Source organism: Excalfactoria chinensis, chromosome 1, assembly GCF_039878825.1.
Source record: "Excalfactoria chinensis isolate bCotChi1 chromosome 1, bCotChi1.hap2, whole genome shotgun sequence".
Classification (NCBI taxonomy): domain Eukaryota; kingdom Metazoa; phylum Chordata; class Aves; order Galliformes; family Phasianidae; genus Excalfactoria; species Excalfactoria chinensis.
The window spans coordinates 51,453,475-51,480,448 of record NC_092825.1 but is presented as its reverse complement, the minus strand read 5'-3'; the positions used below and the strand labels follow the sequence as shown (position 1 = coordinate 51,480,448).

The 26,974-nt window shown below is 40.4% G+C and overlaps 1 protein-coding gene across 2 annotated transcripts in view; it reads left to right on the top strand.

Moving 5' to 3' along the window:
* Positions 1 to 8,600: 8,600 nt before the first annotated feature.
* Positions 8,601 to 26,974, top strand: part of WASHC4 (WASH complex subunit 4) — a 37,798-nt gene continuing 19,424 nt past the window's right edge. For both annotated transcript variants that reach the window (XM_072353235.1, XM_072353241.1), the window contains exons 1-16: positions 8,601 to 8,736; positions 12,783 to 12,922; positions 13,684 to 13,737; positions 13,902 to 13,967; positions 14,122 to 14,167; positions 16,672 to 16,739; positions 18,538 to 18,620; positions 19,879 to 19,921; positions 20,421 to 20,524; positions 21,162 to 21,282; positions 22,369 to 22,492; positions 22,585 to 22,712; positions 23,361 to 23,521; positions 25,382 to 25,508; positions 26,010 to 26,135; positions 26,649 to 26,756. In XM_072353235.1, coding sequence (XP_072209336.1) covers positions 8,676 to 8,736; positions 12,783 to 12,922; positions 13,684 to 13,737; positions 13,902 to 13,967; positions 14,122 to 14,167; positions 16,672 to 16,739; positions 18,538 to 18,620; positions 19,879 to 19,921; positions 20,421 to 20,524; positions 21,162 to 21,282; positions 22,369 to 22,492; positions 22,585 to 22,712; positions 23,361 to 23,521; positions 25,382 to 25,508; positions 26,010 to 26,135; positions 26,649 to 26,756 — 1,560 coding nt within the window. In that variant the 5' untranslated portion in view covers positions 8,601 to 8,675. The remainder of the gene's footprint in view (positions 8,737 to 12,782; positions 12,923 to 13,683; positions 13,738 to 13,901; positions 13,968 to 14,121; positions 14,168 to 16,671; positions 16,740 to 18,537; positions 18,621 to 19,878; positions 19,922 to 20,420; positions 20,525 to 21,161; positions 21,283 to 22,368; positions 22,493 to 22,584; positions 22,713 to 23,360; positions 23,522 to 25,381; positions 25,509 to 26,009; positions 26,136 to 26,648; positions 26,757 to 26,974) is intronic.

Below are 26,974 nucleotides of genomic sequence, written 5' to 3'. Positions count from 1 at the left end.
GGTAAGGAGGTCCGTGTCGTTCTCGGGCCGTAACGACTTCTTGTTGCAGGTAGAATCCTAGAGCTATTAAGGTTGGAAGACACCTTAAGATCATCTTGTCCTACCATCAGCCCACCCCCACCGTGCCCACTAACCACATCCACACCGTTCTTGAGCGCCACCAGAGACGGTGACTCCACCACCTCCAAGTGCAGTCTGTGCCACTGCAGCACCACACTTTCAGAGAAGTGATACCTAATATCCAACCTGATCCTCCCTTGGTGAAGCTTGAAGCCATTACCTCTTGTCCTAATACTGTGACATGGGAGAAGAGGCTAACCCCTACCTCACCACAATCTTCTTTCAGGTTTTCATAGAGAGCAATAAGGTCTCCCCTGAGCTTCTCTTCTCCGGACTGAACAACCCCATTTCCCTCAGCCACTCCCCATCAGATTTGTGCTCCAGACTCCTCACAGCTCTGCTGCCCTTCTCTGGACATGCTTCAGGGCCTCACCGTCTTTCTTGTAGTGAGGAGTCCAAAACTGAACCCAGCACTCGAGGTGCAGCCTCCCCAGTACTGAGTACATGGGAATGATCACTTCTCTGCTCCTGCTTCATGGTACAAGCCAGGATGCCATTGGGCAGCTTGGCCACCTAGGCACACTGCTGGCTCATGTCCACTAACACCCCCAGATCTGACTTTCATGAAGATAATGAAAATACAAAATTCAGAGTGCCAAAAAATATCCCAAGGAAAATGAAATTGACCCCAGAAGGGCTATGAGCAGCAAACCAACTGCAGATACCATGGCAGGAGTATAAGCATGACTGCTATTCAGGTCAGGCTTAAACCTCAGCAATATTTAACATTAAAGAGTGGAGGTGGATAAAAGACTGAAATACATTCTGCTCTTCTCAAGAAAACAAAGAAGAAAAAATGAGGCTGGTCATTATATGGGTAGCTTGTGAACCACATTAGAGAAGTCAAAAGCAGTTCCATTGAATTTATAATCTGCACAGATCTTGTTGCAGTAGAATGTACAGTTGAAAAAGTCTTGCCTAGCACTTACGAGCATCCATTCCTCACTGCTGCTTTTATCCTTTTCTGCAAAAGAACTGTGATAGCAGTGCCTGAGGTTCCATTACAAGACCCAAAACTCTTCTTAGGGTACTCCCATTGCTCAGCTATGCCTTCAAGGAAGGCATTTCTGCAGCATGGCTGCTGCTCCTCTGTGCTCAGAGGGCACAGGAAGCAGAGGTGCAACAAGAGATAAACTGTACCGCTCCCACAGGAAAAAACAACTGAGGTTTTATGGACTCATAGAATATGCTGAGTTGGAAGGGACCCTCAAGCAGAGCATACATCGCCATGGATTAAAGTTACACAAGGGCTTGCTTTGAGACCCTTGTAATATAACTAATTCTTGATTTACTCCTGTGCAGCAAAAATAAATCCTGCCCTTTACTCAAGACATAGTGAGTAGGTGACATGAAATGAAATCTACACAAATGGTAATTAGGACAAACCATTAGACTTTGCTTTTGCAGTGAAAATTCAACACCGAGAGCCTCTAATCAGTTCATGTACTTTCCTCTCTTTTTTTTTAGAGTGAAAAACCTAGCAGAATACTTTGCCAGCTTTACTGAAGTTTCTCGTGATGCCTTCATTCAGAGTATGTGGTGACTTACTAGATGATGGAACAGTCACCTGAGAGAATTAAGTTCTTTTGTTGACATATTGAAAACTAAATTGGCCAAGCTAGCAGAATTCATCAAAAAGTCCCACTATAAGGAAGAATATGTTTATACAAGTGATTCCTTTTCTAGTATCTGTGGTCCTAAGGGTTTAAAAAGAATGGTGTACAGTAAGTCTAGAACAAGTTATGCAAATTACAAACAGCAGAGTGTAAAGAACTTCTACTGTAAACACTGGCATGAAAAACACTCCCATACTGCAAAGTTTGGAACTGGATTCAAACAGTGCCAAAGTTCAAGAGATTCCAGATCTTGGATCGTGATCCAAAATCCTCTCCAACTACAATACCATACACCTGGCATTTAGCAGCTGACATGCAGCCTTATGGCAAAATACCTTGTATTCCTAGATAAGCAATTTGTAATGACTTACGGCTCCTTACACCCTCACAGCATAGACAACACAACAATTCATGCAGAATACACTAGAACCTTAATTAGTTGGCACACGTTGGTCTCCAAAACACAATGCCAAACCAGCTGAGCCTATATCTCCATTTACCATGGCTTTACTCCATGAACTATTAAAATGTGGAGTGTAAAAAGGAAAAATCACTGGAGAAGGTGTCTCTTGTCAGTAGAATCACAGTATAAGAAATAGCAGGGCAATAGGGTTCAAGACCTACTTTAGATTTTGTAGTAACTAAGTAGACGGAAGGGAAAAGACAGGGAGAAGGAGATGTAAAATCACATGCAGGGATGTTATCTGCAAATCATCTGCTTCTTTCTTGTGATCAGAGTTGTTTAACTCAAACACCAGGGCTTTTAAAACCTGCTTAGTAAATAGATGATGTGGAATTTTGGGGATCAGAATAAACAGACATAGGTAATTCACAAGGTTCTTAAAGCCAAAATTTAACTCTGGAAAAAAAAAAAAAAAAAAAAAAAAAAAAAAAAAAAAAAAAGCTATTATCCATAGGAAGATTTCCAGCATGGAATCTTTCTCCCTAACCCAATTGATTTCCATTCCCTACTTTTCTAGTGAAATATGCCAGCAAGGGGCACAAACAAAAGGAGCAGTGTATATCATAACGTGATACACAAATATTATTCCTAAGTCAAACTAGTTTGTCCAACAGCACACTTACAAAGCAAAATGTGCCTGTATGTACAGAGCAGCTGTTAAACCGAATCCAGGTGAACATAATATGATTTCTGTAAAGCAGAAGTTACTCTGTTTTTAGAACGTCTTTAAAGACATAATGAAGAATTGGCAAGACCACTGCGGAAGGCTGTGTCCCACAGTACACTGAGTACACACACGTACTGAGCTGCTTGGGAAGCTGCTCAATCTTCCAGTATTTATTTTCTTTAGAAAATCATACCCTGGGGTTCAGTAATTGGCTAAACTAGCTCTGAACAGGCTTTTTGTAGTTGAAAATCAGCCTTGATGGAGCTTTTCGTAATGAAGAAACATTTGGTCATAGTTCAGACTCACATTCCTCAGGAGTACTTTACAGTTCATCCAGTTTGAAACACTAAAAGTGATTAAAAAAATAAATTGAGGCTTTGTACTTGTTATTCCCTAACTACGTTAATTGCGCGACAAGTTTCAACTCAAATTTTGTACAGCAGCAACTTTTCTTGTTTTGCCACTCACCAGCACAGGAAGCTCCTATTTCTTTTCTCTCTACAACATTTATACACAAAACTTGAATTAATTTTTCTTTTATTTATTTTTTTCCCCAACTTCAGCCTTAAATTAATCTCAGGCTAGAAACTCATGTGGTTTCTAGTGAGGCTTTCACAGTCTACTGATACAGATTTCCTGTCATCTAGACAACCCCTTAAAAACATATGTTTAACATTTTGTGTATCCAGAGTAACAAAACAGAGCATATATTTGGTGAAAAAAGGGAATTACTTGACTGATTTAAGCAGTAGAAAGAATTGTCATGTTCAGATGCCTTATACATCAAAAGTCTCTCAAATTCCATACAATAAGCTAGAAACTACTTTTGAGAAAGTTGGCATTATCTTTGTGGATCACAGTTGTAAAGAGCAAGTCTCAGATAGTAAATATTTTTTTCTGGGAATCCTGCCATAAAAACTGAGCAAGAACTTTATTTTATTTAAAATATTCATAGAATTGAGCATTAAATGTTCCACAGACAAGGAATGCAGAGCATAGCTGGATTTCTGCAGATCCAGCAAGCCTTCTTCCTTCTCCTGTAAGTAACTACAGTTCTACTAATCTTGCTGAAGCTGTGCTTGCATACGACAGAAGCAATGTTTTCTCTGGATGCATTTCACTGTTTTATGGCTCCTACTTGCACTTTTGAGGTTTCTACTAAGCTACCAAACATCATAAAAATGCTGTGAAAAATGCCATGTAACTGTATTGGTGGAGCCAGGAGCTGGACTTGATGATCCTCATAGGTCCCTTCCAACTTGGATGACTTTATGATTCTGTGTTTCAATGGAAAGAAAAGTTCAATAGCCCACAGTCAAGCCTGTGTTGTTTGACCAATTTATAGACAAATAGCCACTGCATGAATAAAACAGTAATAGTACCAAGTTAATTCTCCTGTATTTTGGTCTTTAATCACCCTCCAACCCTTTACAGTGCTGAGGTACAATGAGTGATCTCAGCTAGTACAGATTTACATAAGACTTGATGTATAGGAAAGTCCAATAAGAATTTTTACTTCCCTGACCATTTTGCTCTGAATCCTTTCTCAACTGTAAAACTATTGAAATAATATTTGGATTTCCAAGAACATCTGTGCTAAACAAAGTCTAAGGATTAAGAAGGCTGGGGTCCTCATTGCCTTCTTTACATCTGCCTTTAATAAGCAGATCAATTATCCTCAGGGCACATTACACCCTGATGCGGAAGTCTGGAATGCTATGCAGAATACACCCCCAGTGATTCAGGTGGAGACAGTTAAAGAGCTCCTCCTCCATCTGGACTGTCACAAGTCCATGGGACCAGACAGACTCCATCCTAAGGTGCTGAGGGAGCTGGCTGGAGTGATTGCTGAGCTGCTCTCAGCCATCTACCAGTGCTCCTGGTTAACTGGAGAGGTCCCAGAGGACTGGAGGCTCACCGATGTGACTCCCATCTACAAGAAAGGCCGTAAGGATCATTCAAGGAACTACAGGCCTGTTAGCCTGACTTTGGTACCAGGGAAAGTTATGGAACAAATCATCTTGGGTGAGATCACACGGCATGTGTGTGACTTCCAGGGCATCAGGCCCAGCCACCATGGGTTCATGAAGGGCAGGTCATGCTTGACCAACTTCATGTCCTTCTATGACTGGGTGACCAGACTGAGAGACAAGAGAAAGGCTGTTGATGTAGTCTACCTAGACTTCAGCAAAGTCTTCGACACAGTCTCTCTCACAATATCCTCCTGGGGAAACTGGCTGCCTGTGGTCTGGACAGGTATACCCTTCTTTGGGTAAGGAACTGGCTAGAGGGCTGTTGGCAACGAAGTTAAGTCCAGCTGGCAACCTGTTACAAGTCGTATCCCCCAGGGACTGGTATTGGGGCCCATCTTGTTTGATATCTTTATTGATGACCTAGATGAGGGGATTGACTGTACCCTCAGTAAGTTTGCAGATGACACCAAGCTGGGAGGTGGATCTGCTTGTTGATCTGCCTGAGGGCAGGTTGGCCCTTCAGAGGGATTTAGATAAGCTGGATCACTGGGCTGAGGTGAATGGGATGAGGTTCAACAAGGCCAAGTGCTGGTCCTGCACTTTGGCCACAATAACCCCATGCAGGCACTACGGGCCTGGGGATGAGAGGCTGGATGACTGTGAAGAGGAAAGGGACCTGGGTGTGTTGGTTGATGCTTGGCTGAACGTGAGTTGAGAGTGTGCCCAGGTGGCCAAGAAGGCCAGTCGTGTCCTGGCCCACATTAGAAATAGTGTGGCCAGCAGAAGCAGGGAGGTAATCATCCCCCTGTACTCAGCTCTGGTGAGGCCGCACCTTGAGTATTGTGTTCAGTTTTGGGTCCCTCGCAACAAGAAAGATATTGAAGCCCTGGAACGTGTCCAGAGAAGGGCAACAAAGCTGATGAGCGGTCTGGAGCACAAGTCTTATGAGGAGTGGTTTGGGGAGCTGGGAATTTTTAGCCTGGAGAAGAGGAGGCTCAGGGGAGACCTCATTGCACTCTACAACTTCCTGAAGGGAGGTTGTGATGAGGAGGGGCTTGGCCTTTTCTCCCAGACAACAAACAGGACCCGAGGAAATGGCCACAAGCTGTACCAGAAGAGCTTTAGATTAGACATAAGGAAAAACTTCTTCTCTCAGAGAGTGGGTCAGGCACTAGAATGGCTGCCCAGGGAGGTGGTGGAGTTGCTGTCCCTGGCAGTGTTCAAGAGGTGTCTGGATGAGCAGCTATGAGACATGGTTTAGCAGCTTGTGGTAGCAACGGTAATGGGAGGGAGGGTGGTTGGACTAGATGAACTTGTAGGTCCTTTCCAACCTTGTGATTTTATGATTTTTCTGACTGCTGTAATTTCTAAAGATATTAACAGATCCTTGAGCAATCTTAGCAACTCCTTGTAAGCCGGTAATAAATAAGAAGTTCCTAGCACACATGAAAACCCTAAACGTTACCGGACTTTAAGAAAAGATGCTTATAAAATCTGTCAATACTTTCACTTGTGCAAACAGCATAAAGCCACTCAGCGAGAAATGAGTACAGTAAATGTATCAATCAGAGCTGAGCTATGCTTGCTTCACTCAAACAACAGGCTTCAGGATAAAATCCAAGAAAGAAGAAATAGAATGGGATTGACCTTGGTGTAGGCAACAAATACTGTCACCTAGCAAGGCACAAGAAAAACAATTAATCTTTTAAGTAATTGCATCATAATCGCCATCATAAAATTTAACTGATGTACTTGTTTGATTCTGTGTGTTTTTGGGTTCTTTTTTTTGATTATGCAGCCTTCCGCTTCTTTCTAAGAAATGCATTATTTCAACAATTTTCATTTTTAAGTACTTTTCCCATAATCAAAATAAGGCTAGCAATGGCTTATGCTGTGGTTATCCCAGTGCAGTGTGGCCATTGCAGAAACCAACCATCTGCTTAGCATTGGTGATCTCACAACCTTGCAATAACCAACCTCACAGTATTTTACTCTTTATGAATTCACTTCAGTTGTGGGAACGGAGGACCCTACTGACTGTCAGCTCTTCAGCTACGCCCTGAAGGTGGTACAAGGATACTCTTTTCTGAGACAGAAAGCAAAAAAAATACTTCTAAAGTAGTCTGACGAACTGTTTATGTGCAGTTTTCCATGGAAGGAAACAGTATTTTGTTTTCACAAAAACTAGATAATGATTGTAGCAAAATTTTTCTACTGTTTTGCTTTCCAAACCTAAAGGACATATTTTGCCTTTGAATGCATGGTTGCTCTAATGAGTTCAGTAAAAGCTGCATCTATGTGACTGTAGACTTGACTGTGATCTTTGAAGTCATGTATAAATTGTGATTTCATTTCATGTGACACTTATGTCCCCAGAGGTACATGCATGCACTGCCAGCTGCCAACATCCTGCACAATTACATTTCTAGGGACTTAAAAACCCCATGTCAACAGCTTAGGCTCACACACAAGACTGTGAGTAGAGCAAATGTGCTTGGGCTTTGGTCATAGAATCATAAGGGTTGGAAAGACCTCTAAGATAATCTTGTCCTAATGCCAATCCATCCCCACCATGCCCACTGACCACGTCCCTCAGTGCCACATCCACACGGTTCTGGAACACCTCCAGGGACGGTGACTGCACCACCTCCCTGTGCAGCCTGTGCCACTGCAGCACTGCTCTTTCTAAGAGGAAACTTTTCATAATATCCAACCTGAGCCTTCCCTGGTGAAACTTCAGGCCATTCCCTCTATTCCTGTTGGTGTTACCTGGGAGATGAAGCCAACCCCAACCTCACTGCAGTCTCAGGTCACTGTAGAGAGGTCTCCCCTGAGCCTCTTCTCCAGACTGAACAAACTCAGTTCCCTCAGCTTCTCCCCATTAAAACTTGTATCCAGACACCTTTTCCTTCACTCAGCTTTTCCAGCCGCTCTGCCCCAATCCTGTAGTGATGCACAGGGCTGCTGTGACCAAAGTGCAGGACCCAGCACTTGGTCTTGTTAAAGCCCATACAACTGGCCTCAGCCCATTGATCCAGCCTGCCCAGATCCCTCTGTAGGCCCTTCCTACCCTCAGGTAGATCAATGCTTCCTCCAAACATGCCATCATTTGCAATATTAATCAGAACTGAAAAATAAAGTTAAAATAAGATACTCTGAACATTTTTCACACGATTTCTCTAAAAAAAAAATAATTGTTTTTGATCTCTTCTTTCCCAGATCTAGGCTGGTCTCTTGAAATGTGCTGTAACGAGGTAAGAACTCACCGACAAGAGCATGCACACCAGCCAGATCCTAGTTCCCTAGAAAGACCTTTAAAATTAATCGATTTGGCAAAGGACGGATTGCTTGTCTGCAGAAAACAAGCACAGCGGTGCTATTTTCAGACTGGTTGCACTACAGAGCTAGCTCTAATGGACGATCTGCAATTACCGATCCATCTCTCCGTGGAGCTGCTATTTCTGTTGCTCTCAGCCCCATGAAACTGCTGATGCTCCCACACCGCTTTTCGGAGCCATTTCCGTTTCTGCTGATAGTACAGACTGTGCTGAGCGAGCTAAAGTCATCGCTGCGGGCACTGCCAGCCGCCCCAGTAGATCTTCCCCTGTCACGCCGAGTGCTTTTACTTCTTTTATCCTCTAGCAGACACTACCAGCGTCCTGAATGGAAGTGAGGCGACGGCAGGGCTGACGACGGCTGCCCCCCCACCATCACCCCGCCTCCACCCGGAGTCCCGGCGCACCCCCAGCCCTCCGCCTCCATTTCCCAGAGTGCGGCGCGGAGCGGGGCAGGAAGTCCCGTGCGCCTGAGTCAGGGGAGGCGGGCGCGGCGCTGCCATGGCGCTGGAGACCCTGTCCCCGGAATGGGAGTTCGACCGCCTCGACGACGGCTCGCAGAGTGAGCGCGCGGGAGGCGGAAGGGCCGGGTTGGGGCAGGGCGGGCGTGTGTGCGTGAGGACGGAATGGGCCGCAAGGGATCGGGCTGAGGAGACCCCCGCCAGTCCCTATCGCGAGAGGCGGGCAGTGAGGAAGAGGAGGAAGGAGCTGCGGGAGCTGAGCGGGGCCGGCTCCCCTCCCTGTTCCTGCCCTCTGCTCTCCGCGCTCAGACCGGGCCTTGCCCCGTGCTCGCCTCAGTGGCTGTCGGGGGGTGTTTGGGTTGTGGGCTGCTGCCAGCTTTGCTCGTACCCCCAGCTTTGCTCGTACCGCTGTCTTCGGCCGCTCCTGGTCACCCCTGGCGGCCCACGCGTGTGTGCCGCATCCCCAAGGCAGGCTGAGGCAGCGTGAGGAGATCAGTGCGTTGTATGTGCTTTCTGCCCATGAAGGTGTTTGGCATGGAGCTGGGTGCTCTCTTTCTGTTTCACCTTTAGAAAATAGATATGTGAGACCTTGTGGTGCTGAGCTCTGTCAGTCCAAATCTCCAATCTCCGTGTTCTCTGCCTGTGGAGCTGACCTACTTCCTAAACTGAGAAGGTGCATGGCAGTCACACTGCGATACGTGCTGTACATTGAACTCTGCCAAATTAATGACACCAGGTGTTGCTGTGAAAATGTGTCACTTGTGGACCAGCTGTTTCACATGCAGCGTTACCTCAAAATGGTGCCATTAATAATATCCTATTCATGATTCTGTCTTTTTGGTAGAAACTAAAGGTTTTTTTTTGAGCTGAGGTCTTTGGCAGCTCTCAAACCATTGAATGCAAAGTGTGATTTCTGCTCAGAATATTGGATCTCTTCATTATGGCATTAGGTGATGGCCAGGAGAACATCACCTAGCATCCACTCAGTATCAAAAGGGAGGCTGTAAAAAGGAAGGTGACAGACTATTTACCAGGGTCATTTGTGATAGGAGAAGGGGAAATGGTGTCGAACTTGGAGAAGGATTTGAACTGGTTATATGGAAGAAGTTTTTTTACAGTAAGGGTAGTGAAGCACTGGCACAGTTTGCCTGGAGAGGCAGTGGATGCCCCTTCTATGGAGGCATCCAAGGTCAGGCTGGAGGGGCTCTGAGCACCCTGCTCTAGCTGTAGGTGTCCCTGTTCATTGCAGGGGGGTTGGATGAGTTGGCCTTTAAAGGTTCCTTCCAACTCAGTGATTCTAGGACACGATGTGCTCTGTTACCACCATCTTGACTGTGAACAGTGGCAGAGCTGACAGTGCAGTATACGACTTTCAAGGAAAAGAAAGAAAAGAAAAAAAGAAAAAGTCACTTGGAAAAAAAGCATTGCTTTGCTTTGTCAGTTTTCAATCCATACTTGTATCACAAACTTTTAGAAATCACCATGTTCCCAACTGAGGAAATAGGATGCTGCTGTGGAAGTCCAGGTTACATTTTTGTCCCAGGTATTTATTGACATTGCACTTGCGAATCCCTCTGTGGCAATGGATCGCCTGAGTATTGACATAGCTGACTTAGGGAAGAAGTTGAAGATTTTGTGCTGCTAAGTATATCCTCGTGCTGTTCCAGTTATAAAGCTTTCGTTTTATCACCTGAGGAGAAACTAAATCAGACTTCATTGCAAACAGATATGCCTTGTGAAGCAGGTCGGTAGCTTGGAAGAAAAAGGAAATATCTGTGATTTCTTTTTCTTTTTGCATGTAACCCAGTTTGTTTAGGAAAAAAAACACATACTTGCATTAGAAATCTCTCTTCCGCTTGAAGCCATTTTAATCAATTCAAGCCTACCTGTATCTGGTTTGCTAATGGCTTTCACTCTCATGTCTGCTTTAGAGAAAACATGATAAATTATTCACACCCGCCTTTTATTTTTTTTTTGTATAGGGTCAGTACAAGGTGGCACGTCGATGTTTGGCAACACTTAGTTTTGGCAATACCTGATATCAGCTCTGCAGAGCTATAATGTGTTTTAAGTGCATCTTTTGACTGCTGGAAATGATGGAGATGACAGTTTGTGGGTCTTTAGGAGAGTGCTGCTGCTGTGAGATTTTTTGAGATGTGCTGCCTATTCAGTTGAGGGAACTGATTTGAGCAGCAGTGCCTGGTTCTTACTCTTGTATGACTTGTTCGGTTTTTTTCAGTTGTTCCTATACAGTCCCAATACTTCTTTCAACATTTTTTTTCTGCTCTTAGCTTTGCCTTTTGTGCGAAGAGGGAAGGAACAGGAGGGAATACCACAGCAGGCTTCAAGAATTTAGGTTTCCATGCTCTACAGCATCTTCTAACAGTAAAGTACTGGAGCTGCCAGGGTGGCAGGTTAAGCTCTGTTCTGCAAGGCTCTGCGTCCATTGGAGTTCTACTGCTTTAGTGCATCAGGACTTCTAGATGTGCTGGAAGGGATTTGGAAGGCGAGGTGAATTGGTGGAATAGAAAAATATGACGATACAACACAAGGGCTGCAAATCGGTGTCTGAAGTGCATAGTGCTGATAAAGAGTGCTTTGTTCACTTGCTGCTTATCTGTTTGCGTGAAATTCAGTCTTCTTATTTTGCTGGTGTCTGTGAACCATCAAGACAGGCATAACCCAACAGCACTAATGCAGAATTTAGAGTGGGATGGCTCACTGTACATCTTGGATGGGCTTTGCAGTTACATTGCTGCTGGTTTCAGAGTAGGAGCTTTGCATTAGTTGAGGAGAATTTCTTCCATTTCTTCTCTGTCTCAGCTCTCCAGTGCATAGTCCCTCTCTTGTTTGACTCTTCATTAGCCTTTGTTCATTCTTCCCCTTACTTGGCTGGGCTGCTTCTCCAGGCACATTTTCTCTTCCTCCAAAATACTTCTGTAGGATAATTGATTCAGCAAAACTGGTTGACTGAAGTAGTCATCAGCGACCATTTGTCTCAGTTATAGACAGCTTAGATGAGTAGGAGGCTGAACCTGCAAAATAAAAAGATTTTTTAGCTTTTGTCACAGCCTGCTTGCTAGAATGAGTAAAGGGCATGTATGCTGCTACATAAGCTAAAAAGATTGCTGTCTGCAGAGCTGTCTTTGTGTTCTGGCAAAGTTCAGCTATTCAAATAACTTACGTTCTTTGGTTTGTTTGTTTTAAAGGCAATCTTATTTTCAACAAAAAGACTGTAAGCTATTAGATGTGCAGACAAGTCAAGGGGGGGACACTTCAGTCATCAGATGAGAAGGGATTGTAGTTCCTTACTAAGCATGGAAGTCCTGAGCTGTCACTCTTTCCATGGTTCAGGTTGTGCAACTAAGTCAGCGATTGTGTGTTTCTTTTTTGTGTGTGTGCTTTAGTGTAGGAATTGAAAAATATCAGGATAGAGCGAATGAAGCTTCTCTGGATCAGTTCTCTTGCTGTACTAATTCATACTACTGCTCTTGGGATTTGACAAGCTGAATATTTCCTTTTGAACATAAGAACCTACTTGAACGAATGGTGACAGAACAGCTGTGCATTTCCATGTTCAGGTGCTAAGCAGAAGAAAAATTCTGCTGGAAGGTAGTGAGTTCTAATGTGGTGGGATTGATTGAAAACCATCAGCTTCCAGAATAATGCCCTAACGACTTACTAAGAGGTAACAGGGGGAGAGCAGGAGGCAGATTGCTTCCCATACAACTTCTACTCAGACCAAAAGAATAAGGCCCAGTGCTTCAAATGTCTAATATTGTTGTCTATGGCCTGGCTCTGCTGATGGGTAAAATCATCTGCCATGCTGCAGTATGATCAGTCAGTTCTTTACTCTGCAACTTTGTTAAGATCTTAGTTTGAAAATAAATGTACACATCATAAATAATTCTTAATAAGCCTCTTAAGTGTTTGTTATTCTTTCATATTTGGGGCTTATTTGGAATGGACACTGAGTTGGGTGATTGGTTTTAAACAAGTAAGAACTTTGTAGAAGAAGAAAACACTGCACCATAATTCAGAATGCAATACTACTAGCTAAATAGCAACAGATAAAAGCATTAGTGAACTTTGGGATATTGGAATATACCGAGTATTTTATGTGACTGTCAATGTTATGAATTCTCAGAAATCCATGCTGAAGTGCAGTTGAAGAACTATGGAAAATTTCTTGAGGAGTATGCGTCTCAGCTGAAGAGAACTGAAGATGCCTTGGATGACTCTGTTGGAGACGTTTGGGACTTCAGTCTTGATCCTATTGCTTTAAAGGTCTTCATATATTTAATGCATGTTGAAACTGCTGTTTTCCTCATTCCATCTTCCTTTCAAACCTGAGAAGTGAAAGCTTCTTGTCTTTGTGCTCCTAGTATGTTGACTTTTGTGTTTCAGAAGCCTATCCGATACTGTTTCAATTTTTCTTCTTCCACAAGCCTTTTATTCCTTAGTCATGTTTTCTGTCCTCTGTAGAGCATAAATATATTTCGTCACCAAACTTGAATGTTAAAGTGAGAAGTACTTTTAAATGTGGTTACCATATGGAACTTTTATGTGCAGATGATGTAGTCTCAGTCAGTCCTCTATCTATTCAGATTACATGTGGATCCTCTATAGTGCTGAGTGTATGTGAACTTGTTGTCTATGAGGCTGACTTCAGTATGAAATCTCATGTGCCTGCATGTAGGTACACACAATGCTTCCTGTTTCCTGCATTTGAGATGCTTAATTTTCCATAGGTTCCTGGAGTTGTTTTTTTTCTGTGTGCACCATAATGGTTATGTTTTACATTCCAAGTTTTATGAGTAAATTGATGCAAATCCTGTATAGTGTAGCTGGTTATTTCCCTTAGCACATAAATGTGCAAAGAGAAGGTTTCTTGCAGCACCAGTTGCTGGTAATGTGCCATTATTGGCTCTTATTGCTGACTTTACTTGAGGTTGAACTATAAAAAAAAATGTACTATTTGCCTAGTTGCTGAAATGTGGTTTTGACAAATGTTTTCTAAAGCTTTTGTTTGCTTTAATCAATTCTAGCTTTTGCCATACGAGCAGTCCTCTCTACTGGAGCTCATAAAGACAGAGAACAAGGTAACTGCTTTGTGATCAAAGGGAATACAGAAGTTGTTTTAGCTGAAACTGATCCATTTGATCCATTTTAAACACGAAAAATGCTCTGTAAGATTTTTATTTGCTGTAATTCTGTGTTGGTAATCTGCTTTTTTTTTCCTTTTTTTTTTTTTTCCTGAGTCTAGGTTCTAAACAAAGTAATAACTGTGTATGCTGCCCTTTGCTGTGAAATCAAGAAGTTAAAATATGAGGTAAGTTCAGCTTTAATTATGCGTATGAAAGATTGAGAAACCGATAAAGGTTTATTATTTTGCAATAAACAAGATACAATTATATACTGTCTAAATAGTTATTGTAGCATGATCACTTATTTATTAAAAGACAAATTTATGTTTCTGTTGATAGGCAGAAACGAAATTTTATAATGGCCTCTTGTTTTATGGAGAAGGAGGTAAGTAGCTCCCTTTACTGGAGAAGTTTGTAGTTTTACTTTATTGCTTCCAATTGTATTAAATGCTTCAGGAAGTCTGTTTTTATATTACTGATGCATGCTTTCACTGTATCATTATATGATAAATACAAAATAATGGACTTTGTGATAATAGAGCTGGCATTAAGGCTATAAATGAAGCCTGATTATCTGCAGGAAGTCTTTTGCTAATGGGAAGTTCTGTTGCAGCATGATGTACGTGAGAAGTATGGAGTACAGACTTGACATTTTCCAGACAGATGACCTATAAGTGAAGACAGTGGGAGAATGCATGAGATGTGTAAAAGCAGTGCTTTTGAAATTCATCGCAACTTTTTTCAGTAAACATTTTGGATTCTTTTTTAATGAGATTATATTTCATGTTTAGGTGTATGGAAACCTGAGTTTATGCACTGTAGCAGCTGTTTTTCTAAGTATGGCATTGAATAGCTGTGTTTCACTTGTAAACATGTTATCCTTAAACAACTTACTTCCTTTTAGGACTGTTTTTTGCAGGAGTTGTAGTTGGTTGTAGTAAAATCTTAAGTTTGAAATCGGACTGTAGTAAAACAATGAAACCTAATGGTATCTTTGACCAAATACTGTGTGCTTTACTCTTGGAGTCATAGTTGGCTCAGGAGAAATCACAGTCTTGCTAATGTCATCTTCTTTGCTTCAAGTAAAGTGAATTGCTCGTACTGCTACTTCAACAATGACATAATCCAGGGACAAAAGTGTTTGAAAGACATTTCAGTTGCCAAACCTTGCATTTTGTCATAGAGTTTCACTGGTAACTCATCCAAAGGTCTTAAGCTTCTATCTTAAAGAGCAAGAGTGTATCTTTGTACTGAGGACTCAAGTGTATTTCTGTGGTAGGGATATCCCCTGGCTTTGTTTTCTGTTTCATAAATGTGAGACAAAGGAAGTCATGCTCCATTCAGAGTAACACTGCAAAATGGCTTTTTGAAGCTTTTTAAGAGCCTTGATTGTGACAGCAGTAGTGGGGAATTGGAGACAGCAACTGTTTAAGATTCTATCAAGTGCTGCATAAGATGCCTGTTGAGGTTCAGTTAAGGAATGTCAAAAAGAACATCATGCCTTTTAATATCTGAAAAGAAAGTGCTCTGCTGTCAAAATGATAGTAGGGGGTCCCTCAAAACTTCTTCACATCTCCAGCATGAGAAAAGTCACGCTATGCCGGATTAGTATGTTACAGCAACAGTTTGTTCGTACTTGAGTATTCTACAACAAATGCTTGAGGATCAGTGAAACTGAGAGGTGAACTTTCTGTGGGTTGGTTGGGGGGGCAGGAATAAAATTCTCTACTCCCAGATCTCACCTTATAGCATATGCTTTGGTAACAACTACCTTGCTTTCTTACAACAGCTAGTGGAGCTGCAGCCTCAAGGATGGCTGAAATTGAATGGAACAGAGAAATATCGTGTGGCTTTTGCTTTCTCTATATAGTAGGAAGCATTTTTTCTTCGTCTTATCCTTGAAGTGACTAGGATTACTGTAGGCAGATGAGCTAGTTGGGTTGCCTTTTCGATCATCTGCTAATTTCAAGAGAGGAAAGGTTGCCTAGAAAGCATAAAGGGGAAGGATGCAATATCTAAATGGAGTTACAGAAGCTCGTTTAGATTTTGGTTTCTGTTTTAAAGGAGTATTTTTATGAAGACCAGAAACTTTAAAATAAATATTTTTTAGAAGTTTCCTTGCGCGGGTTGAAAGAACACCTCTCTAAACAGGAGACTTCTTTTCTTTAACACTATTGTTTGTTTTTTTGTGGATGAACTTCTAAGCTATTTTTTCCACGGTGGCCCAATAGAAAAATCTCAAGTCTAGAACATTGAACTATCATCACCTTAAAAGGACTGTCAGGTAGCACTACAACTATTCCAGCTGTCCAAAAGAATTTGACATGTTCACATGATTGCTGCATCTCATAGTATCTGATTAGTGTACTTTGTCACACATGTAGTGCTTTGGGCCTAGGGTGAGAGACAGTTGTTTTATGCTGGATAGCATGTAGGAAAAAATAGTCAGTTTATTGACAAAGAAAACAGGTTTTCTGTTGATTTATGATGTAATATGTTCTTTTAGCTAATAACTATACCAGCACATATTCCTTGCAATGTAAATACCTTGCTTTTACAGTCTTCTTTTAGTGGGAACTTTGATATGAGGTTAGGTAAGACATATACTTTAAGGAATTAAGTCTTGTAATTATTTTCTTACAGGTGATGGAAACTTTTTTCCTGCTTTATGCATAACTTAAAGCGGTCTAATTCTATTGGAAAAGGAGCTTAGAACTAATTCTACCTTAGGAAGCAAAATTAAAAGCTTTTAAAGTTCCACCAGTAGGCTTGTAGGTGTGAACTGAATTTGTATGACAAACATACATGATTTAGAAGGCAAGCTCCAGAGTGTAATGAATAGCTCTAACACAACCTTTTTCAAGTAGTGATGGTTCTTTGTCTTTGAAGCTACAGATTCCAGCATGGTGGAAGGAGATTGTCAAATACAGATGGGAAGATTTGTTTCCTTTTTGCAGGTAGAGTATTTTTGACAGCGATTTTAACGTTAATTTTATTTAAAAGTGGATTGAGAAGTCTTCAGTATCCTGCTTGCATCATGCTGAGAGGCACTGCAGTTATTTGATACTGTCATTATGTTTTACCTGCTCATCTATTGCTTCCACAGTTCTCTTAGAACACAGCTGTTTAACTTGGTTTGGTCATCTACTCATAGCAGTAACTCACATATGCCCATTGACTGGAAAATGCTGGTCAATGTTACCAACTTTTCCTGAGGGCAGTGTAAAAACATGAACAAAGACTACAAAAGATATTAGATCTTCCAACAGGGCTAAGACCGACCTACTGGTTTACTAGCATTTAAAAGTTAAATATTCTCTGCACATCAGTATACCTTTCTTTACAACTAAAATTTGCTATGTAAAACATTTAAACAAGTTATCAAATTAACGCTATGAAACACTACTAGGTAGTGTTGATCTTGCAGAAGATTGTATTTGAAGAGCCCCAACAAGCTGACAATTGTCTGTATTAGGTAGCTGATAAAATGCTGTTAAATTGGACCATTGCCTGGAAATTTTAAAGAGGCAGCTGGTGCACCTTCCTAAGGAAACATGATCTCAATTGTCTATTAATGTGCTCTTCTGGAGTCTGTTGGCTGGTTTCAGCTACATTTGATAGAGCAATGCAAGTATAATAAGTAAAGACGCTTTTATGTTTTATGGAAACTGGTGACTAATAGAAGGCAGAAACCCAAATAAGATCTATTTTTGATGGAGAGAAAGACAGAATTCAGCTGTTAGCCTATCTTCTGGCAAGAATGGCAGGCTGGCTGCTAGCCTGTGTGGGCTGTTTTGCTTGGGAGCCATCTGTGTGCTGACTGGCCAGACTCATCCCATGCAGGCTTCTCCCTAATGGGATTACAGAATAAATTAATAAGCGAATACTATGTGTGGTTAAGAGAAACTCAGATTCATTTACCCCATTTCTCAAGGAGCACCTTGTTAAAATCCATTGTAGAAATTCAGTTTTTGTTGTGGTCGGAGTTGATCTCTTTTTAGTCATCTTTTACTATATAACTGAGATCAAGTTCTGCTTTGCTTGAGTATGCATCTCAAAGGCAGTATTCTCTTATTTTTATCTTTTTTATTTGGAGACAGCATTCTGTGGCTGATTACAGTTATAGTACGCATGGCCCCCTCTTCTTTGTTAATTTCGAATTGGGATTTGTCTATCACCAGCTTCCAGAGAGTGACTCTTGAATTTAGTGTGAAAAGGCACAGCCTTTGCTTTCAGGAATATGTGGATATTCCCTCCACAGGTACCTGGACACTGTTGTTAAGTCTCTTCTCAGTGTCTCTAAGAAATTGAACTCTTGAAAAATTTACAGCAAGATATTTGAAGCACATTTTGCTCCTGAGGGGTGACTCTTTTCCATACCTTCTCCAAGACCCTGTAAGCTTTTTAAGTGTGGCCCTGAGCTTCAAATATATTTCAGTATCTAGCTTGTTTTCACAAGCTAGATACAAGTGTTTTCTTTAATAATCTTTTCTCTGTCTAAAAGTGCACATTGGTACTTCAGTATGTCAGGATGCAGTGGGAGCTCTGTACAGTAACCTCTTGACTTAAACTCAAATCCTTTTTTAGACCTGTTAATTTCTAGGATGATATTTCCCATCCCACTGACTTGGATTAGGGCTGTGGTTGCAACTTAGGCTGCAAGTTTAGTGGTTTATGTTTTATGTTTTGGCAGTATGGTGCTATGCATAAGGAGAGGCTATATATGTACGTGCTTCTTATTTTCTTGTATTTCAGGAGCTGTCTTGCTTTGTTACCCGATGTTACGAAGTGGTGGTGAATGTAGTGCATCAGTTGGCTGTTCTCTACACCAGCAATAAGTAATTATTCCCTGAGATGCTGTATCACTTTTTATGTAGTTGAAAAATGTACATTATGTAAATGTTCTGCCTAAGGCTTGATTATTTTTGGAATATTGTTATCTAGAGATATGGAGGATACTTTGTTGCACAAATTTGGGCTTCATTACACAATTTTAAAGTTTATTTGCAGAAAAATTGAAGCTCTTACTGATGAGATGTAAGTATTGTGTTGTTTTTTCTTTTAGATAGACTGATACTTCAGAGGCTCTTTGTCTTGCTGTTCAGGACATCCTCTTGCTATTCTTCCAGTCTCCCTCTGAGAGATTCTTTCTTTTGGCTGCTATAGTAGATATCAGTAGCTTCCAGAGCTTAAAAATCAGATCACTTTCACAATCCAGAGTTTAAATATATGGTTTTCTTAAACTTGGTGGTTGAACTGATACTGGCAAACAAATTACTGTCACTTGTCATGTGACTTCATGCCTCTGTGCGTGCAGTGGTGTTTTGGCATGACTGAGAGAGCCCCAAGTAAGTTGCACAAATGAATCAGTGGTATCCTTGAGATGACTGTTTTATTTAGTATTCAACATTAATTATAATCTTTAGATAAAAGATACTACGGATGAGATTGCTGGTTGTTTTGATGTTGCTAGTCATGGTATACGTTCCTCACAGAACAATCATGGATTTAACATGTGATGTTGAGCTTAGTGAGGGTGGTTGTGCTTAGTTCTTCTCAAAGGAGAGATGAGTCCGGAGTCAAACTGTTGAGTTTAGCTCTAAAGATGAAGAGCCCTACTGTTCTCTTTTTTTTTTTTTCTCCCCACGTAGGTTAATTGAGTTTTATTGGTTGTTCTCATTTCTGTCTTACGCTGCAGCACAAGATAGACTTTCTGTGTAGTGCTGAGCGAGAAAAGCTTTGCATCCAGCCTAGTTGAATGTGTGAGGTGACTTAGTACTTCTGAGCCCCAGGACTGTGTCAAGACTATTTGTTAGCATAACTCACTTGGGAATTGTTGCTAGTGTGTGTGCACTGGATTAAATCAGTTGTTTAAACCAGGTACATGCCTTACATTCAAAACTGCAGTACCAAATTTGATAGTAGCACATATTTCACATATGCTTTAATCATATTTGGAGACTTATTTTCTGAATTTACTGTGTAAGTGAAGAAGCATACCCCAAGAAACAAAAAATACCCACACTGGTACAGAGGAGGTAAATATGCTCTGTTCTAAGGAGTGGAAATGTGTTAACATACTTGTTTTATTTACAGGAATGCACCTAAAATTATAGAGACGTCAGGAGTTCATTTTCAGGTGGGAATAACTTTGTGCCTTTTCGCTTATGCTTTTTTTTTTGTGGTTAATGTATTTGTCTTAACCTTGAGAAAAGTAGCAAGAAAGTGAGTTTCAAGTACAGCTTTCAATCTGGAGTCACCTTTACAGATTGTATTTAATTAATCAGGCTTTTCTGGCCTTGACATGGAAAGGGCTGCTACTTCGTGCCTGTCACACTCTGGCTTTCCTAGCTGAAAAGTGTTTGCATGCTTTGTTACTGTGTGTAATATGTGCTTTTGCTTTTAGCTAATCTTGAAAATCCTGTCTTCAATATCAGATCGGTGAACCTGAGGGGTGCTTGCATGCAAACTGTTTTTTCTTGTTTGCCATTACAGATGATACTAAATATTTAAGCAACCAGGAAATCTGATTCAACTCTCTACCTGATGCCTTGTTGCCTTGCAATGTATTGAAAAGAACTGATATTTTATATGTAGTGAAGCACACATAGTAAACAACTCATTATTTCTTTCAACAGGCGATGTACGAGCACCTGGGAGAACTACTGACAGTCTTAATCACTCTGGATGAAATAATTGACAATCACGCCACTCTGAAAGATCACTGGACAATGTACAAGAGGTGTGTCTCTGAAAGTGTGACAGATACTCTCATGGTGTAAAAGATAAAAGCATGTGCATGTGCCTTCTTCCAAAAAAGTTAGTTTGGGGACATGGAATTATTTAGCCTCGAGCATTATCCAGAAACCTCAGTGAGGAGCAGGGTGAAGCTTCTGCTTTATTCTTCTAGCAGCACAGGTAAGTTTTTAGTGCTGAATTTTACATTTGCTGTTCCAGAAGCTGTATGTGGTAAGTATCTTGAGAAGGAATAATGGTTTAAGGGGTTTAAAATGCATTTATTAGGAATCTAATTTTGCGCAGAGCTGACCTAAGAGCTGACCATTCATGTCCATACTGATCAAAGGCAGATAGATTTGAGTAAGAACATTATCTAAAGCAAGAAGTAAAGAATCAACTGTTACGTAGGTTGTTAAATTAGTGGAAAAAGAGCAGTTTCGATGAAAACTTCAATAAATTGTAGTTGTTTAAATGTAAGAAGCTTAAAAAGACTTTTTTTTTTCAATAACAATTTTGGAGTTGATGCTGGGCAGAGACACAGGCAATTGAAACCTTTTCCATGGAACAATGATATTTGAATATTGTAGGATATGATAAACTGTCGGTATGTCTTAAATTCTTTTTATGTCTGCTCCTTACAGGCTGCTAAAATCTGTCCATCACAACCCTTCCAAGTTTGGAATTCAAGAAGATAAACTGAAGCCATTTGAAAAGTTGCTGTTGAAACTGGAATGCCAGTTACTTGATGGCATGATATTTCAGGTAACAAAATTAATGTTCTCCAGTGTGATAGGGAAAACTGATAAAAAGCAAGATTGTTTATAGTGTAGATTTAAATGGGATATCACACTTGTGTGTATTTTCTTTTGTGTGTGTGTGTGTGTGTGTGTGTGTGTATTTTTTGTTGTTTTTTGTTTGGCTTGGTTTGTTCCAGATAGTGGATCTATTGTGAGATCCTTCCTTCTGCTTCCCTTGTGCTAGAACTGTTGTGTCAGGCTATGAGTGGTAGCAGTTAATGCTTGCTGTTGTGCAGAATGAAAGAAACACAGAAAACTTGGCACTAGGGCTGTGTGTTCTCAGAGACTTTCTTTTTCCATCCAGAATTTTTCATAGTGGTCAGGATTTATATAGTATAGGTCCACTGAATTCAAGTTACAGCTAAACTGCTAAGTGATAAGATATAATTTGTCCTTTCCTTTTAAAGGATGCTGCTGCTAACTGTGGTTTTTTTTTTCATCTTGACTTAATGTAATGTTGCATTAATACAAAAGCTTCTTTGTAGGTTTAATTTCTGTTATTCGTTCATTTCCTTTCCTGTCTCGCCAACAACTTTCCTAACAAAAATACGTGACAAATTTTCAAATAAAATCCTATTGAAGATTATAACAGTTATATGAATAGTCTAAAACCTTCAGGTTTTTGCATTTTGATTATTGCGTGGTTATGAGTATTTTCATGCTACCAGATCACAGTCCACACCATAAATATGGTGATTTTGTTTAGGTAATGGACATATGTAAATATTACTATGAATGCATATCTGGTTTCTCGTTAGCAGCTCATCGTGTGATTTCTTTAAAAGTGCCCCATGACAGAAATATTGAATCGTTATGGTGTTTTTTTTTTTTAAATGCTGGGTGTAAGAGAGGCTTTTAATGTTTTCAATCTGGTTTAGCATACAGAATAATTTAAACATATGTAAAAATCCACGTGAAGCTTAAGGTTGTAACTTCAAATAAGCACCATATGGCATACAGCAATGAAACCTTGCGTAATTCTCCTTGCAGATGTTTTTTTTCTTTGAGGTCTGAAATTCATGGCATTATAATGTGTTTTTTTTTTCTTTAGGCTTGTATAGAACAGCAGTTTGATTCCGTAAATGGTGGAGTGTCTGTGTCAAAAAATAGCACGTTTGCTGAAGAATTTGCTCATATTCTTCGCACAGCCTTTGCAAATGTTGAAGCCAAACTAGGTAATGCAAGCTGATATTTCTCCTGTTCACTGTTTCTAAATGTGTGAATACACTTCTGAAAGGACTTCCTTTATTTGTGTGTGTTTCTGCAGGTGAACCTTCAGAAATTGACCAGAGGGATAAATATGTTGGCATCTGCGGCCTCTTTGTACTGCATTTTCAGATTTTTCGAACCATAGACAAGAAATTTTACAAGTCACTGTTGGATGTCTGCAAAAAGGTGAGTGCTTTTCTCTTTTTGTTAATAATTAAGAGGAAAGGGAAAGTCTGTATGAATGAAGCGGTTAATTTTCTTGGCCGTGTAGTGTGCTTAAGACTTGTGAACAGAAAGAACACATAGTTTACCAAAACGAGTCTGGGAACAGACTTCAAATCTTTTTGCCTTTTTACAGTATTCTCCCCCTCTCTCCCTTGTTTTAAAAGATGGTCTAAAACCTGTGCACTCACCTTGTGTTTTATATTTAGTAAGCGGTGATGTATAATAGCTTGAAATTACTTATATTCGCTGTTACTTGTTGTATGGGAATTGCTAAGTCATGGCCTGAACCAGTGACTGATCACCCGTTGAAGGGACACAGCCAGCCCAGGAAGCACAGGCGAAAGCAATTCACCTCCCAAAGCCTCATTTAAGGGATGGCTGCCACTAGGGGAGGTTCTTTATCTGGAGAATCCCTCCTTTTGGAGTACTTGGAAAAGCCCTGATCCTTGGTCACAATCCAGTTAAAGAAAGATATGCTTACTCATTCTATTGCCCTTTCTAGGATAATTTAGAACTGGTTATCTGCTATTACCTTTCCCTACACTTATTAATATAACCTCCACCCCACTTTGTTTTTTTGTTTTTGTTGTTGTTGTTTTTGTTTTCCAGGTACCAGCCATCACATTAACTGCAAACATTATCTGGTTTGCTGATAACTTTCTGATTCAGAAGATACCAGCCGCTGCCAAACTTCTGGACAAGAAAAGTATCCATACAATAAAAACACAAAGGGAAAACTTCTTACAGCAGAAGGCTCAGTCACTTACCAAGTACGCTGCCTAAATATTACTTTGTTGCGCTGTTTATAAACACATGGGTTTCTTTTATTCTTTACTGACCATAGCATAGTGTGCCCCCGGTGGCGCAGTGGTATAAGGTGCTGCTTGCAACACCGGAGGCCCGCGGTTCGAATCCCCCCTGTGGCGCAAGTGGTAGCAATGCTGCTCTGCTACACAGAAAGGCTCAAATCCCGGGAGTTGGACTTGATGATCTCTAAGGTCCCTTCCAACTCACACGATACTGTGATACTGTGAATGCTACAGAACGCATAAGTGTACTAACTAGCAAGAAAAAAGTTGGTGCACTTCCTACCATTGCTGCTTGAAAAGTGTTGGTCAGAGCTATGCGTTTTTTCCTGTTCTCTCAGTAACTGTTATTACTTGACCTAAATCACAAAGTTCTTGATGGTTTTAAGTATTTGATTTTCTCAGGAAACTTTTTTTTTTTTTTTATATATACTTTGGGCTTCTTTTTAAATTAATGTCTAGTAGCCTGAGCAGCTTTTTCTTGTTTTTTTTCTGCTAAGGCTCTCTGGTTTCTATGTGTTTATGATTACATTATGTGTTTGTTATTACATTAGATCCATATAGGTTAAGTAATTTACGGAGGGAATTTTTCTCTACTCTGCTACTTTCTCTGCAAGCATTTATTTTCTTCGTGTCTTCAATAGCTTATTTAACGATCTGTGAAATTCTACTTGTCAGTCCGTTTCTTTTTTGTGCTCATGTGTCACTTGCAGGTCATTTCCTTCTCGGAGTTCATCCCGAAGATCAATTTAAAGCTTGGTTGAAACTTTTGAATTGTTCATCTTATGAACAATGAATGTTCTGCACTGAATAGGGACATAACAGGGCTTAGATTTCTTTGTATTGCAAACCAATCCAAGGGAGTGGCAATTGGTTGGTGGAACAGAAATAACCACTGAAATTCTATAGGTTCCCTCCGGACCCTATGTGTGGAAGTGGGTTTGAGAGGAGGGGTTGGGGGGAGGCAAAGGATAGCTATTACACAGTCTCATAGTAATAGGATGAGGAAAAATGACTTTAAACTAAAAGAAGGGAAACTAAATTAGGAGTTAGGAAGAAGTTCTTTACTCAAAGTGATGAGACACTGGCACTGGGTACCCCATCCCTGGAAGCACTCAAGGACAGGTTGGATGGAGCCCTGGCCAGCCTCAGCTTGTGTGTGGCAGCGCTGCCCATGGCATGGGGCTGTAACTGGGTGGGCTTTTAATGTCCCTTCCAAACAAAGCCATTCTATGAATTCCATGCCTATATGTTTTTGAGCAGGTTATTCTTTCACTACTGTCTTACTTAGGTTTCAGCCTGCTTCTTCCTATAACTAGTATATCAAAGCAGATTGTCTTATGGAGAATTATGCTTTTCAGGAGTCTGGTGTTGATGTGAAAATTTATGATACATTATAAAAATTTCAGTTTAAAGGGAAAAATTAACAACTCATGGAGGACGTTTTGGCTAGTGTTTAAAAGCATTTTTAGCACCATATTTACTATATAATTTTAAAGAAGTTCAGTGTACGTACTCCTGGGGGGGGCGTTGTTCTCTTGAAAGAACAGATTATAGAAGATTTTGGCTCTCCTTGGGTGTATTCTTGCACACATATACTGGACGGTTTAACTAATCGTTATCTGTTATGTGAATCATTAAAGATTCACTGTAATGAACACACTGAAATGTGTACTATAATGAGATTCAGATGCTTTCAGGAATTGTGAGAATTAGTACTCTGGGGACTGAGTCTATAGTATATTGCCCATAGAGGAATTAAGGCTTTGGAAATAGAAAACTCTGATACTCTTCCTTAAACAGTCTGTTTGTTTCCCTGTCCAGAGATATGCAGTCATATTATGTCTTTGTGAGCTCGTGGATGACAAAGATGGAGTCTATCTTGTCAAAAGAACAACGCATGGATAAGTTTGCTGAAGATCTTTCTAACCGTTGTAACGTCTTCATTCAGGTGTGCAATCTTTGAATGTGCTGATATGGAAAATGATACAAAAAGTAGATGGTTTTTGTATAAGCTGTTAAAAGAAGAAATCACTGAAGTTCTTTATTCATCTGTGTTAAAAGAACTAAGCTAAAACTTGAAGTGCCTATTTGATGCACTTAGGGTAACCTGTAGAAGGTGCACATCCATATGGAAGAAGCAAATCTGACTAAATATTCAATGGTGAAATTTTTAAGTATTTCTCTTAACTTGAGAAATTGAGAGAGTTTCACAGACTAGCTTACTGACCTATGCTTAATTTGAAAGATTCTAGGGAAGTTTAATGATTGGATGATTTAATAACTGTTAGACAGGTTTGGTCTCTTTCAGCTTTGAGATCCATCCCAGACTTCCCACTCAGGTGGGAGTTCTCTGTTAGGGGTAAAAGCTTAATTGTCTGATGTGTATGAATACCATATAGTGGGGGTAAAAAAAACATAATGTTTTTTTCTGTCCTTACTGTATTTTTAGGGTTTTCTTTATGCGTACAGTCTTAGCACCATCATTAAAACTACAATGAATCTCTACATGTCAATGCAGAAACCTATGACCAAAACCTCGGTGAAAGCTCTGTGCAGACTTGTGGAACTTCTAAAGGTAGATCACTGGTTGAGAAATGTTGATCAGATATTGTGTGTATTTAAAAAGCAGGGGGAAAAAAAAGAGGGTGGGAATGGAAATGATGAAATGGGGAACCTGAACAAGGAAGTAGTTTTGCATGGTTTCTTTTTTGAGACTGTATTTGTACAGGAGGATTGAGAGTCCAGAACTGATGTGTGTAACTTGTAACCAGCTTCTTTAGTTGGCATTTTCTGTTCAGCCTTTTTCTGAGAGGAAATAGTCTGTTTTGCAATTGCTTTCTAAAATATTGTTGAGCAGAGCTGGATTACTCAAACAAATGACCACGAAACAAACAAACAAAATCTTTTTATGCTCTTGTATGGCTTGATTTTTCTCAGTTTCTGAGGGTTAATTGCAACTTCAGCTGTCAATATATTTCAAAGTGTCAAGAGTCTGTGTGTGTGGATGAATCAGCCAGAAGAAAAGCAAATTCTAAAGGTGACAGTTTTTATAACTACATCAACTATTGTGTTTTGGCATTGATTTAAGGCAATAGAACACACGTTTTACCGAAGAAGTATGGTTGTGGCAGATTCTGTGACACACATTTCTCAGCATCTGCAGTATCAGGCTCTTCATTCCATTTCTGTAGCCAAGGTATGTAAGCCCAGTTCTAATAATTAATTGTTATATTTATCTAATTCTTTTTTTTAAAAGCAAGTCAAGTTCTTAATGTCAAGTGAAAGTATTTTTTCTTAGTTTTGAAAAACTGGTAGGTATATAAATAAGCTTTCTATTAAGTCAGAATTTTATCCTGGAATCTGTAACACAGATGGTGTCTTTCTGTGTTGTTTGTTTGGGTTTTTTTTGCTCAG